The sequence below is a fragment of the Arvicanthis niloticus genome, chromosome 10 (assembly GCF_011762505.2).
Source record: "Arvicanthis niloticus isolate mArvNil1 chromosome 10, mArvNil1.pat.X, whole genome shotgun sequence".
In the NCBI taxonomy this organism is placed as follows: Eukaryota; Metazoa; Chordata; class Mammalia; order Rodentia; family Muridae; genus Arvicanthis; species Arvicanthis niloticus.
In genome coordinates this window covers 15,851,995-15,866,790 of record NC_047667.1, presented here as the reverse complement: position 1 = coordinate 15,866,790, position 14,796 = coordinate 15,851,995, and the positions used below count along the sequence as shown (strand labels likewise).

At 45.9% G+C, this 14,796-nt stretch overlaps 1 protein-coding gene across 10 annotated transcripts in view; it reads left to right on the top strand.

Moving 5' to 3' along the window:
- Positions 1-14,796, top strand: part of Nckap5 (NCK associated protein 5) — an 887,342-nt gene that overhangs the window by 323,350 nt on the left and 549,196 nt on the right. The window contains exon 1 of one of the 10 annotated variants that reach the window (XM_076941064.1): positions 2,709-3,051. The exons of 8 other annotated variants lie outside the window; for them this stretch is intronic. Coding sequence is in view for 1 of the 2 variants with exons in the window: in XM_076941063.1 (XP_076797178.1) it covers positions 12,806-12,825 (20 nt within the window). In the remaining variant the exon portion in view is untranslated. Of the gene's footprint in view, positions 1-2,708; positions 3,052-12,688; positions 12,826-14,796 lie in introns of those variants that run through there. One more of the 10 variants, XM_076941063.1, reaches the window with a different exon arrangement.

Sequence of the window (14,796 nt, the reverse complement as noted above, 5' to 3'; positions counted from 1 at the left end):
CCTCCCTCCCCCACCTTCGTCCCTCCCCCCTCCCTTCACCCCTCCCCACCTCTCTCCTTCCTTCCCTTCCTATACGTACATATGTACATGGGTGTATGGCAAGGCACATCTGTGGAGTCAGAGTCCAGCGTCCAGGGCTCAGTTCTCTCCTTCCATCATGGGTCTCAGAGAGTAAGGTCAGGCCTTCAGTTTATGCTAGCAAGTACCTTTACCCACTGACCCATCTTGCTGGTGCTAAAATGTGGCTTCCCCCAAAATATTAGAAACGTATTTGCTCTGGACTTCTCAAGTCCATCTTACAGAGCAGCTAAGAGCCCTTCCTTGTCTAGTGTAATTATTTCCCTTGCAATTTACAAATGCAGCGAGGTGCTGACGGTGGAGGTGCTTTCTGAACAGTGCGCGCCCATCAGTGTTTTATTTAGTGGCTTTTGCATGTATCAGTTTGGATCAGTAATTTCACTGAGGGCACGGGGTGACAATGTTTCTAAGATGTCCCCAGTAAGCAATCAACACAGGTGAAAGCTACCTCATTAACCACAGCTGAGCCTTACTTCGTCCTCTGCTGCCCACTCTCTGCAAGCTATGTCAGCTCACCCTACTTTTCTTATTCTGCAGTTCTCCTTACCTTCTAGCAGAAGCTAAGTTCCTCTATTCTGTCTTTGTGAACACCCTCCTCTCCAGAATGAAAGCTACACAAGATCAGAGTGTGTGTGTGTGCATATATGTGCGCACAGGTGCAATCCAGGTACATGTCTGAAGTCCCATCAGAAGGGAAGCGGAGACAGGAGAGCCCCTGAAAGCTCACAGGCCAGCTAGCCTGTGCACAGTAATGAACAATGAAGGCCTTGTCTCAAACAAGATGGAAGGCAAGGATTGATACCTGAGGTTGTCCTCTGACCTCCATAGACTCTCCACAGCAGATGTGGTCTCTCTCTCTCTCTCTCTCTCTCTCTCTCTCTCTCTCTCTCTCTCTCTCTCTCCCTCTCCCTCTCTCCCTCCCTCCCTCCCTCCTCTCACTCTCTCTTTCTCTCTCTCTCTCTCAAACACACACACACACATCATATACACACATACAACGTACAAAGATTCAAAAGAAGCAGATATTAGGAAAACCTTCTGAATACAGCACCAGTCTTTGCCCACCATTTACAGTATCTATAAGGTGGAAATCCACCCTGCTCTGGAATGCTGTTTGCCATTTTGAATACTAACTTGAATATTGCGAGTTGGAGCCTTCAGTATTCACTGAGTTGCGTGGCATTGTGATTAGCACCACAGGGCTATAATAAATTGAGCAGAAGACACAGCCTCTTACCAGATGAGTGGGTGGGTGCTTAGTGAAGCTTGTGCACTTTTCCAGTACAGTTTCAAGCAAGGGAAGGGCTTAGACTCAACTTTAAAACCCTATTCAAATTTTAAAGTTAGGTATATTTACTTTTTCCTAACCATTTTGTACCTTTATGAATAAATGGCTTAATTTTTTTCTTTTCAACTTTTCTGCTGGCGATTTCTTTATCTATGAAGTTATTTCTTCAACAAACTTGATCATTCCAGGTAATTGAATGTTTCCCAGAACTTGAAATAAATGCACAAAATGAGGTATAATCCCTCTGTTTATATTCTTTCATGCTTCACAACTTTTTCATGTGTCTCTGGGAATACTATTATTTTTTATTAGACTTAAAAGAAAAAAAATAACTCTCGAGGTAATCCACATGTCTATCATCTGGCACAAATTTATGCACTTATGCTAAAGTATTATATTGAAGTAAATCAAAGGATATTATTGTAAAGAATACCTCATTTCTCCCAAAGAAGAAACTAGTAGGTTTGTGAAATCCTCATTTAGAAGTTGTTATTTGCTAATAAAACAACATTTCCTGGAAAGGATCATGAGAAAATAGGAATTTATGAGAATTCTTTTAAGAAAAAAAAAAAACTAGTCTCAACTGAGTCCAACATTTTTTTTTTTCCCCAAGTGTATTTCCCTTTCATCCCAGAAATGCCTGCAGAAGGCAAAAGGTGGGGGTCTTTGCCAGTTACACCCAGCCCTTCCTCCAACATTCCTGTTGCTTCCAAATGGACTTGGGGACAACTTCTGACTCCAGACATGGGGCTGTCAGTTCCAGCTCTTACTTGCCTGTTAACAGTACTCTGGACAGCTGTGGCAGCTTCCAGGTCAGCTCCATCATAAGGCTAAGGAACCTGTTTGTTTAGCTCATTAGCAAAATTTGTTCCACCCAGACAGGTTTAGGAGTGGGGGTATGGAGGGAGCTAGGGGCCTGTTGGAATAATGCATTTCTTCTTTTTCCCTTTCCTTTTTTTTTTTTTTTTCTTTCTTTTCTTCTGGAAACTGGGAAGTGAAAGCAAGGTTTCTCCTTCTGGATATTCACTTCTCCTTTCTGTTCCTTGCTTTGGGGCAGCAGTCAAAGCTTCTCTGGGCATTCAGAGTCCCCATCTCCTCTCCGTACTGCATCCCTTCTTTATCCCTCCCAAGGAGGGTCCCCAACTCCAGCTCCAGGCAGAGATTGGCGGAACCATTGGGTTGAAACTGATTGTGATAGTAGCAGATGGGCTGGATTTGACAGGGTGGATTCTGAGCGGCTTCTGAGTGGGGGGCGGGGCAGGGAGGGAGAGGGTGGGGGTGGGAACCCAGGGGCCAGAGCGGACCCATAGGAGTGCGCGCCTGCTGCTGCCGCCGCCTGCCATACCACGGGCTTGGGGGCATCTTTTTAGCGCGAGATTCCCAGGGAAGTGGCACTGCTGTCCCCAGGCGGAGTGGGGGAGAAAGGTCCTGTGGCCCAGATTGCACTGGGACACGGGGAGGCAGGCGCGAGCTAGGGACAGGAGGCGTGCGACACAACAAAAGCCTAGGTGCCCGGGCTGCGGAGCACGCGCGCCGACAGGCTTGACATGGCAAGTTTGTCAACTGTGGGCTCCGAGGCCAGCTCCTTGCTGCCCCCCAAGTGACGGCATTGCAGGGTCTGCCTCCAAGGCGGGCAGCCCCCACCACGACCTTGGCCCTCTGCAAAATGCTCCCCCGCAGGCCAGGTAAGAGGACGCCAGCTCCCTGCACCCACCCAGGCGTGTCCCCAGAGCCTTTTCCTATCTTTCATCCCCTGGGCATCCCCTTGTGCCTACTGTCTGCTTGCTGTTAAGCGTTCTATTCTTCTTGGTCCACCTCTGCCCCCTGTCGCTGATTACACCGTTGCCTTCGCTGAATTCCTTATAGAATCCCAAAGCCACAGGGGTGTGGTAGAATTTCTGGGAGGTGGCACAAGGTTGAAGAATCTTTTTGCTCAGAAAGTCAGCGCCAGGACAATCGAGGCAGGATATGCAGGGATTCAGCATTCATTATCTATTCCCAGGCTTCTCAAACCAAGCACAACGCACACCCCTTTCCACCTGTGGGACCTCGCTTTGTGCTGGAAGCGCTCATGGAAACACGCACACGTGCTCAGTGTCCCTGTGCACACAGGCTCGCTTCCTATAGAGGACTTTTTTTTTTTTTTTTTTTTTTCAATGCTAAGGGGAGAGGAGGATGTGGATATTAAGTAGCATGGTCTTCCAAAGCACCCAGGGTCTCATACTTTGTGCGTTGCTTGGTCTCCATTTTAGTGATCAGATAGTAAAACATTTGGAGCATGTGGGGAGGTTGAGCATTCCGGTACTGGACATCACTGTGCTCCTTCAGTCGATCCATCTTTCTGGCTTTGCCCCTTCTTCCTCCTAAGATATTGCAGTGATGGTTTCTTCTCCTTGAAAGTCAGTGTCCTAGTATAGAATGGGTCTTTAAGGTCAGCAACCTGGACCACCACCAAAAACCTGGCCCCAGCAGCCTGGGAGGGACTTCAGATGGAACTATTTCCTGTGCTCTTATAAGCATCAGGTCCCTGACCTGGTATGTCAGGCTCAGGGACTTTTTCTCACTCCTTCAAGTGCCCCCTCCCACCCCAGTACAGGCTCCGCCCCAGCTGAATTAGAGTATGTGCCCTGTTGCTACCAGCAACTGTCTATGCCTCCTAAGCCTCTTAATTCTGATTGATGGGCAGAAATATGATATTATTTTGGAGTGAAGTTGAGCTGCATACTGCCTGGGAGGCAGACCCTCATGTAGCCCACCCCCACCCCAATCCTTAGAGAAAAAGGGGCTGTTGGGATATGCTCAGTAAACACAGCTAACCACCTGACATTTCTTTTCACCCTTGTGACTGTTGCCAATTTGGCTCAAATAAACAAGGGCCGTCTTCGTGGTGTTGCTAGCTACTTTAATTTTTACTCTCCTCCCTCCTAAACCTAGTTCTAAAAGAGATTCCCCTTGTAGTAGTTTTCATCACTCTTCTTGGAACTGTTTACAAAATCATTTTCTAGAAGTGGTTTTATAGCCACAACCTCTTCTTAACTTCCTATTGGTATCTCTATTGGATGACAGGTATGCGTAAGTGCCTTGCTGTTTGTGCTCAGCCTGCTGGTCTCAGCCTCCCTTTTCACTGTCACCAGGGTTATAGGAGGGGTAGCGGATGCTTTGAGGTTTCAGACTCAGGTCCTTCCCTCTACAGCAGGGCTTTGGTCATTTCACACCCCACCCTCCGGCCACCCGTTTCGTTTCGTTCTCTTTCCTACTCTGCAAGTCCTTCCTCTCAAGACTGTGAGTTGGCTATTCCTTTCTTCCAGGGAATATCCTTAGGAAAGAAAGGAAAGGAAACAACCTCTACTTTTAATGCTACAGTTTGTGACTTTCATTCTAAAGCCAAACCAAGGCTCCACTCCAGGTGGCAGCCTGCTTCTCCAGGCTGCCAGAGACAAAACAGGTTTTCTGGACCTGTATAAATGCCTGACCAGACTGTTCCCCTCCTCCCCAAAGCATGTGCAAAGGATGGTTTCATTCTTGTCACCAAAACTTTCTTTACAAGAATGTTTTGTTCCTCACTTCTTTCTAATTCCCCACTGTGTTTGGCAGAATATTTTCATTATCCTAACCATCAGAGTTAGCTTTTATTTTATTTTATTTTTCCTGTATATGCGTTGCTTTGGAAACCGGTGTGCTATTTTTGAATCATTCATTTACTTGTTTAAACAAAACTTCCTGGAGGGGATTCCCAAAACTTGGCATCAGCGTGGGCCCCTTGGGTGGGCAGGAAGCAGAGAGGGGTTCCAAACGACTTTAAAGTTCCCAGTAAAGCTGTGTGCAGCTCTGATGGTGAATATCCTAATGGCATCATCCATTTGATTAGGACTTTACAGTTTACAAAGGGCTTCCTCAGGCATTATCTCTTTAATCCCAGCAGCAGGAATTTTAAATAGTAAGGATTCCTCAGAAAGGCCCAGTAATGCCTGCCTATCCTGCTTAACCAAAGAGAAAGGGGGGCAATGGAAATTCAGTGAGCAGCTGATGCAGCTTTAATGCATAGAATAAACACAGCAGAAACAGCTCCTGAGATCACTCACTTCCAGGACTGTCTCCAACTTGAGCAAAGAAGTAAAAGGGCAGGAACCACGGGTACATCTGAGAGGAACTCCACCCTGTGTTCTGGTAGCCCAGGAAGTTCTGGTTCTTGCAGGATAGGCCTTCCTGGGGCTCTGGACTCCCCTTGACCTAGGATTCAAATTTAGATGAAAGGTTTAGCTGGGGTTGCAGGAAGACTCTCAAATTTAGCAAAGCCAGTGGGCAGTGATGGAGTGCTCTTCAGCTACAAAGCATTCTGGGATATCCTCAAGCTTCTGGTGTCTCTTTACTGCAGGCATGGGGTAATTTTCTCTACTTGGACACACAGCAGGAGTGTGGGCCTCCCTGAGCCCTGATGAAGACAAACAAGGGTTCTGTCATGTTTGCCCTTCACTCAGAAATCAGGGCATGTCTTCCATAGTGGTTTGTGCTTGCTTACTATGATACAGGGAGGGTGAACAGAAAGCCACCCTATAGTTTGTCCTTTTTTAACCCCAGTTCCTTGAATAGAGAGCTCCACCCCTCTATATTGTACTGTGAACATCCTTTGCAACTTTCCTCCAAAAGTAATTTCTAGAATTCTAGCTAAAAGTCACAGATTTTAGTTGGTATTTTGGATCTCAAGCTCATCCTGTACATCATTCTGTAAAGTTTTATTCAAAGCAATTTTGAGTGTCTACGTTCTTGCTGAGGGTTGTCTTGTGTGAGGAATGTTAGATACACTGACACTGCTTTTGGTTGTTGGTTTGTTTACTTTTGCAGCAGCGTCTCCTGTAACATAGGCTGGCCCTAACCTGGCTTTGTAATGGAGGATACTCTTGGACCTTGGGTCCCCTCCACTGTCTCTCCAGTGCTAGCATTGCAGGTTGCAACACCATGCCTGATTTATATGCAGTGATAATGATGGAACCCAGGGCTTCATGCATGTTCAGCAAACACACTACTAACCAAGCTACACCATGTCCACCACTTACCATTAATGTAATTTGAGCAAGACTTCCTCCATAAAATATGAAAATGTTCATGTTCTTTTATAAGTTTTTAGGAGTGAAAAAAAAAAAAGGAAAAAGAAGTTATATAAACTAAGAACTTAACCTCGTTCCTAACATGTAAGAAAATCATACTGCCTTTTAATGGCCTTTATCTTTTCTGTTTCTTCATCTCTTAGTAATAGATCAGACCATCCTCTTTATGTAATAACTGTTGCTGAGCCTCCTCCACACCCACAGAGATCGACATTAGAAGGAAGTCATGATGTTCGTGCGTGCGTGCCTGTGTGTGTGTGTTTGTGTGTCTGTGTATTTGTCTCTCTCTCTCTCTCTCTCTCTCTCTCTCTCTCTCTCTCTCTCTCTCTCTGTGTGTGTGTGTGTGTGTGTGTGTGTGTGTGTGTACCTCTAGAAGCCAGAAGTGAGCATCAGCTGTGCTGTAGCTGGAATTAGAGTCAGTTGGGTGCTATGTGACTTGGGGACTAGGAAGTGAAGTAGAGTAAGGTGTATAAGGAAGCTTCTCTGGCAGAGACTGGTGAGCTCTGGTAGAACTCTAATTCGTGGACAGAGATAAGTATTTAGAAGATAGTGTGATACTATGTCATACTTTACAAAAGTAATAATAATAGCTTCTCTCCTAGGACCCATGAGCTCTGAGCTGTGGGTCCTTGGCCAAATTTAGAGAGTACCAGGCAAGGGTTTTCTTCTGTGGAGTGGCTGCCTTAGTCACTGTTCTACTGCTGTGAAGGGATACCATGACCAAGGCAACTCTTACAAAAGAAGTTATTTATCAGAGGCTTGCTTACAGTTTCAGAGGCTCACCCCATTATCATCATGGTGGGGAGCATGGTGGCCAGCAGGCGTGTGCTGGAGAAGTACCTGAGAGATACATTCTGATCTGTAAGCAGAGAGAGTGAGGCTGGGTATAGCCTAAAGCCCACCTCGAGTGGTGTACTTCCTCTTAACAAGGTCATACCTTCTAATCCTTCTCAAATAGTGCCACTCCCCAAAGACTAAACAATCAAATACATGAGTCTATGGGGGCCATTCCTTAGATCACAACAGTGGCCCTGAATATTAAATCTAACCAGAAAGCTGTTGGCTATACTCCTAATATTCATACCTGGAGTGGTACATGAGAAGAAGGGATCCAGTAGGAGTTGAAGTGGAGATAAGGAGAGTGCAGATGGTCAAAATACACTGTATGCATGTATGGAATTAAAATAAAAGTTTTTAAAATAGCAAAAATAAAATCAACACAGTGGAAGTCAATGGAAGAACACTGACCAAGCTTGGCCATTGGCCTCTACTTACATGCACATGTCTGTAGACGCACTTGTACATATCACTCAGATGAACACGTGTACATATATATACAATTGTCAGATATAAACATACTCTGAAGGCTTACAGTTTAGGAGGGAAAAGGACATAATTAATTACAGCAGGTCCTGAGTGTGGGGTCCATTAGACAGAAACAGAGATCAATCCAGAGGGATGATGGGAGGTAAGTGATGGAGAATGTACCTCCTAGGGAAAGGGAGTGAGACATTCACTCCACGGTCACTTGCACATAAAGAGAGGGTTCAGAGTCATTACATCAGCAAAGGCTTCGGCTTGGGAGCTTGGGAGATGCAACCTCAGTGGTTGGCATGCTAGCCACAAAAGGAAGTTCAGATTCCCAGAATCCCTGTAAAAAATACCAGGTGGTGTGACAGCCTTGGAAGGAAAGTGAAGGTCAAGGGTCCATAGAGCGAACTGTATAGCAAGAATACCTGCATCAGAGAGCTCTGGGTTTGATTGAGAGATCCTGCCTCAGTAAATACAGTGGAAGGGCGATAGATGCTGATTCCTGACATGAAGCCTGAACCTTCAAATGCATATGGATCCCGTTTCATTTGCCCACACAAATGAAAACATTCATACACAAGTGAAAGTGGGAAAAGAGCAAGAGGAAAAGCAGGAAGAAGAGGATGAGGAGGAAGACTAGGAAGGGGAGGGGCAGGGACACATGTCAAACTCTTACTGTTACTGTACTCTGTGACTCCTGGGATTCTGAATTCAGGTCCTCACTCCTGTGCTACTGGTAATCAATCCAAGAGTCATCTCCTAGTCTGAGATGTGTTTATTTTCTCCCTTCCATCTATCTCTTAACAAATATGCTATTGGCCCCAGTCAAACCCGGATCGTATTGTAAGAAGTGTTCAGCTTTCTTGGTACACTTTGTGTTGTTTTCAATGAATGGAAAAGGCAGAGATGGATTGCCACAGTACCTAGCAGGGAGGGTGATAGGGACTCAGTTCAGAGAGAGACAGCTTTGTCAAGTTTGGTGTCTTGGACCCGAAACTCTGGACCTGTTACTTGATAAGAGGACTGGTAATAATAATGAAGGCACCTAGACTAGTCTGTGCGTCCCACTCACCCCCACCCCCATGCAGTGAGGATCATCTTAGGGAGACCCCCCCCCCCCCAATTCCTCTACCTGTTTAATGGTATGAGATGAGGTGGAGGCTTGCTATTTTAGCAAATGTTTCTAAATGGCTGTTTCAGCAGAAGGTTCTAGATATTGACTTCCACAGGTAACAGGTAAAACACAAATTTCCAATTGTAGATATTGTACACTAGGTTACTAGAATTCTTTGCTCTGTTAAAGCTGGCAGGGAGAGCCAGCTTCTGAGTTTGTTTGCTCTGGCCTTGGAGACCCGTGTTGTAAAATGAGGTGAATGAACTCACTTCTTCAGAGGGGTAGGAAAATGTGTCTCATTTTTGGTTTAAATTGGTGACAGGGCAGAAGAAACATGTCACTAAAGGCCAAAAGAGACAGCTCCTGGGAGGAATGCTCCCCTGCAAAACCCCTGTGATCTGACAGTTCCTGAGCTGCAGAGGTGGCCCAGCCTCAGTAGGGATGGGGGACAGATGTGGCTTGCCAGGAATCCTTGCTTTGGTGACTACTTGGTTGTGATGGGAAGAGATCCCTGGAAATGGAAGTGCAGCATCTCTCCTTCCTGCCCTGCTTTCCGGTATGGTCACATTAGCACAGATGAGAGTGGTGGTCATACATATCTGTGTGTATTTTAAAGCAGAGATGGACATCAGGTGGTCTTATTGAACCTGAGAATAGGCTGTTGGCTGGCAAACCCTAGTAGTAATTCTCCTGCCTCTACCCTGTATCACACTGGGATTCCAGCTGTGAGGAACTCACACCTGGCTTTTTGTACATGATTCACACTCAGGTCCCACACTTGCACACCAGTGGTTTTCCCCACTGAGCCATCTCTCTAACCCCACGGCCCATCAAATATCTTCTTCCTAAATAAAACATTTTACTGGATTATGGCTAGACATTATGAGGCTTGCTGAGCCTTTAATCTGGATATGAGAGAACTATTCAAACACAGAATGTGCAGATGGAGCCAAAATACACATGTGTGTCATACTTGGTCTTTATTGTATGAAAAAGCAACGACATCTAAATACAGTTAAGTTAAGCATACATCTTTCAGAGCTTGGGAGATGGTTCCGTGGGCAAAGTGCATGCTGCACACACCTGCAGATGTAAGTTCAGATACTCAGCACCCAGGTAAAGCAGCACATTCCTGTAATCATGGGGCTGTAGGGAGAGAGGCAGAATCCTCTTGCTGACTAGCTATTCTTTCTAGTCTAAAAAAATGTGCTTTAGCTGCAGGCTCAGAAAACAAACAAACAAACAAACAAACATGGTGGAGGGCAGTTGATTAAGTTATCTGACAGAGACCTCTAGACTCTAGATATGCATATATAGATGTGTGCTCACTCACTCACATTTGTATATATACACACACACATAGAGCTCTGTCCTCCAACTCTCCCTTATCTCTAGAAGTATGTATGTATGTATGTATGAATGTATATATGTATTAATATGTGTATGTATGTATCACTATGTATCACACCTGAGGTTGAACTGTGGCTTCCACACATAAACACTTGTATTTACACTCATGTGTACACACAAACAAACACACAAAACAGTGTTAGAGAACATATGCATGTGTCAGTTTCCTGGTCCCATGTTTGATGGGGACTAGGAACAGATGCTTGCCATCCAGTTCTAAAAGTCCATGTGAGAGGATGTGTTTCCAGTTCAGTGCTTTTCCACTGAAGAAGTGCCCAGCAGAGCTTCTGCCCTTGCTGCCTAAGGAGCCTGTGGCCTTGTCCTCAGCTGCCCCTTCATGTTTCAGCAGTCGTGCCTGGCACAGTTTCTCACATGCCTGAAGTGGTGTCTATGCCCAGGCTTTTGGTGTGGTGGGTGCCAGGGATAAGTAAGGCACAGGGTTCAGCCATCCAGAGACTCATCTAGTAGTCATTGTGATGTGGTCACCATGCCTTGCTTGTTCCTGCCTACTTCTGGGCTTGTGGCCAGCTGCTTCTGTCCTAGGTCAAGGCCCTGCTATGCTCAGGCCCTGGCAGCTGTCTTGGGTGACTGTCTCTTGAGTTTTTATGAGATATTTCTCTGTTTTCACTCCCTCCCTTGAAGTGCTACTCAGTGGTTAAATACTAACACACACACACACACACACACGCACAGAGACATGCACACACACACAGAGAGAGAGAGAGAGAGAGAGAGAGAGAGAGAGAGAGAGACTCTCCTTTCAACTATTCCAAGACCCATTCCTTGTATATCAAATGTACTGCCTTTTCTTTTATTTTTTAAACCATTGAGTCTAATTAATGTGGCTGATATGCACCTGAGTCTTGGGCCATTCACTGGAACATAGTTGACATACCAGGAGCTACATCTGGAAGAAAACTGACTTCCTGCTTCCCTTCCCTCCCCTTACTTTCCCTCCTCTCCCTTCCCCCTCCTCTTCTTCCCCAGTAGCTGTCAACTGTCAACCTTAACTCACCTAGGAGTGTGGTCTTATGAGCTCTTTTATGTTTCACCATACCAGCATGTATGATGAATCTTGTACAGTTCTTGTACAGGTCAACAACAGCCTGTGTGAGCCCGAATGTGCTGTCATGTGCAGAAGACATCTTTTCACAGTAGAAGTCTTTCCCAAGTGCTGTCTCTCACAATATTTCTTCTCCCTCCTCTGAAATGTTTGGAGGGAAGTGTGCTGTAGATGTCGCATATAGGGTTGAGCCCATGGACACCATGTCCAGCTGGTCCCAATTTGTTACTGATTGCAGAGCCAGTAACTGAGGGAATCTTCCTAAAGATTTGCTATGGAAGACTGGAGAGTGTGGGGAGCCAAAAGAAGGCAGCTATCATCCTTTCAGCCATCTTGAGCCATATACCCTGACCAGAGACTTGATTGCATTAGCCTGCAACAGCTGAGCACACTCTGATAACATCTTACTTTAGATACCCAGGATTTTCCCTTGGGTGTGTGAGACTTAAAGGTGTGTGACTTAAGGGTGTGACTTAGAGATCAGATTTAGAGAAAAGACTTAAGGGCATGATTAAAGGCGTGACTTAGAGGCATGGCTTAGAAGTGAGACATATAAAAGGTGAGAGAACAATTTGGAGTCACAGAGATTCAGACACTAGGAGTAGGAGTAGACATTAGACACTCGGACGAGTACAACTTAGAGTACAACTTGGAACTAGGAATTAGGTTAGAGAGTACAACTTGCAGTATAACTTGGAGTAGGAATTAGGCACTTGAGTCTTGGCATTTGGAATTAGACATTAGGCACTTAGCACTTGGAAGAAGAAACTTGGAACTTGGAGGCATTAGGGACTAGGAACTAGGGACTAGGAACTCAAGACTTGGGACTTGGACTAGGAAGAGAGACTGAAGAATAAACGGGATTGAATCACACTCTGTCTGGTCTCCATTCTTCGAGTCCATCCTCACTGTCTCTCTTGCTGAACCATGACCCATGGACTAGAGCAGATTGGGGCAGTGCAAGCTCTAACAACTTAGCCCCCAAGGCTTTTGGCAGTGCGGGTTCCAACAATGACAGAACGGTCCGAGACATTTCTGGCCCCCAAATGCGGGGTAGCTTGGGTCGAAACAGGAGAGAGATGGAAGAAGAAAGGCTTGGATGAAGGCTGCCTGGGGGAGGGGAGTATTCAGAACTCTCTGAGAGGACATGGGGACTCCAGTGCAGGCTCCAGCAATTTGTTACAAACTTTGTGCCTCTGAGCAATAAATCAGCATTATCTCACTTCTAGAAATCAGAAGGCCAAGCATAAAGTTGTGGGCAGGGCCACATTCTTTCTGAAAGCTTCAGGGACACAGGAGCCTTTCCCACAGTTAATAGGCTGCTCTAGTGCCTTGTTGTGTGGCCCTTCCAGCAATAACGATTCTCTGATCTATGCCGCTGTCTGAACAGCTTCTGTGGCGGGGACTCACCTGAGTCTCCTCTAAAGACCCTTCTGATGACGTCAAGCCAACCCAGGTAACCCATAACAAACTCTCTCTTGAGATTCTTCATTATGCTTGTGAAGCCTTTCTTGGTATGTGAGGTTTAAACCCCTAGGTATAGGGATTAGGATACAGACATGTTGGGTGCAGGAGAAATAAGGAGGCATTCTGACACATTATTTTAATGAATGGGAATAAATCATAGAGGATAATATATGAACGTGGATTAGTTGAGGTAAGCCCTTGAAAGCTGAATCACAGTCTATAACAAATACATTTAGAGGCTGATTCCAAAGAGAGGAGGAGGGAAAGGAGAGGGAAAGAAAGTGGGGGGGGGGAAAGAGGGGAGAAGAGAGAAAGGATGGAAGAATAGAAAGAAAAAGACAAAGAGAGGGAGAAAGACAAGGAGAGAAGAAAAAGGGAAGCAGATTAAGATGTGGGGTAGAGAGGTCAAGAGGAGAGAGAACAAGAGGGGAAAGTGGCAAAAAGAGGCAGAACAGCCTGAGAGAGGGAAAGAGGGAAGGGGAGAGAGAAAGCAGGAGGAAGAAAGGGAGGGGAGGAGAGGAAAAGAGCAGAAGGGGAAAGATCAGATAAGATCCTAAGGAGGTAAGGCGAGAAGGTGGAGGGAGAGAGGGAGAAGAAAGAACATGCACTCCAGGACCACTGCCAGCCTCACTTAGCAGCAAGGAGAGGATTGTGTCTGTCAGGCCAGAGAAACTGTGAACTGGACATTAGGAAGGAGCAGATAACAATTGCTGAGACTCAGAGCGAGCTCTGATGACCAACTGGTGGGAAATAAAGAGGAGTCTGTGTTGGGTGTGCAGCTGAGCTAGAGTGGGGCTAAAGGTCATTGCTATGAACCTGTGGATCTCCCAGCTGTGTCGAGAAGACATGTCGAGCAGCAGTATGGCTCATCAGGATCGTTAGTCTTGTTCTCTCATTTTAGATATTAAGAAACAAAGACCCAAGAAGTTCAAATAGGTTTAATAAGGACACATTGGACAATCGTGTCAAAATCTGGGCTGGAGACCACAGCAGCTGTCTCCAGTCCTGTCTTCCTTCCAGTATTGGAGGTCCTCCCCTCTCTGCCAATCTCCTGATGTGTTTTTGTGTTTTGGTGCCTATGTGTATATGGCCATATGTGCCTGTTGTTTGGAAGTCAAAAGGAAGCCTCAACTATCTACCCTTCATTGCTGTCCACCTGGTCAGAGAGACAGAGGCCATCTCAAAAAGTAGAGGTGGACAGCAATGAAGGGTAGATAGTTGACCACGTCAGTGAGCCATAGGTAAGCCCCTGCCTCAGCTTCCCAAGTTCTGGGATCACAAGTGTGTACCACCTTGCCTGGCCCCCTTACTTGGATTCTAAAGATCAACTCAGGTCCTTGTTGTTGAGCTGTCTCTTCAGCCCATACCACTGTGTAGGGGGCCTTTTGATGGAAAGAGATGGTCTGAGGGGGAAGGTGTTTCGGTCACAAAATTATGGAGAATGGGAGAGATGACTTGCTTCATAGAGCAGAAGGGAGTACACATGGATGATAGCCCCGACACTTTAGGCCTGCTCACTTCAGGTTGGCAGGGTTTCTGACTGGATGGAGGTCTTCCTCCCACCTTTCTGAGTAGCATACATCAAAGGGTGGGACATGCATCACCCTGTGCAGTTAGGTGTAGTTTGAGGAAGAGATAGCAAGAGAGCTACTTGGTCAGCAGCGCATTGAACTGAAGGATGGATTGTGACTGGCTCATGGGAAAGCAGCTACACTGTGGCTTAGCTCCCCATGGCTTCCTCTCTGCAAAGAGTCTGTTTTCTCCCTGGTCAGCAACAGTTGCATCGACAGAATAGCCACAGAGCTTTTTAGGATGAATTCCTCAGCTGCCTTCAACACTTCATCAATAACGTGACCTGTCTATTAGTAAGCAATTAACATGTGACCTTATTGGCAAACAGACCACACATTCCTTGACAAGGTTTAAAATACCCATTTCCTGTTGCCTCACAGAGGAAGAC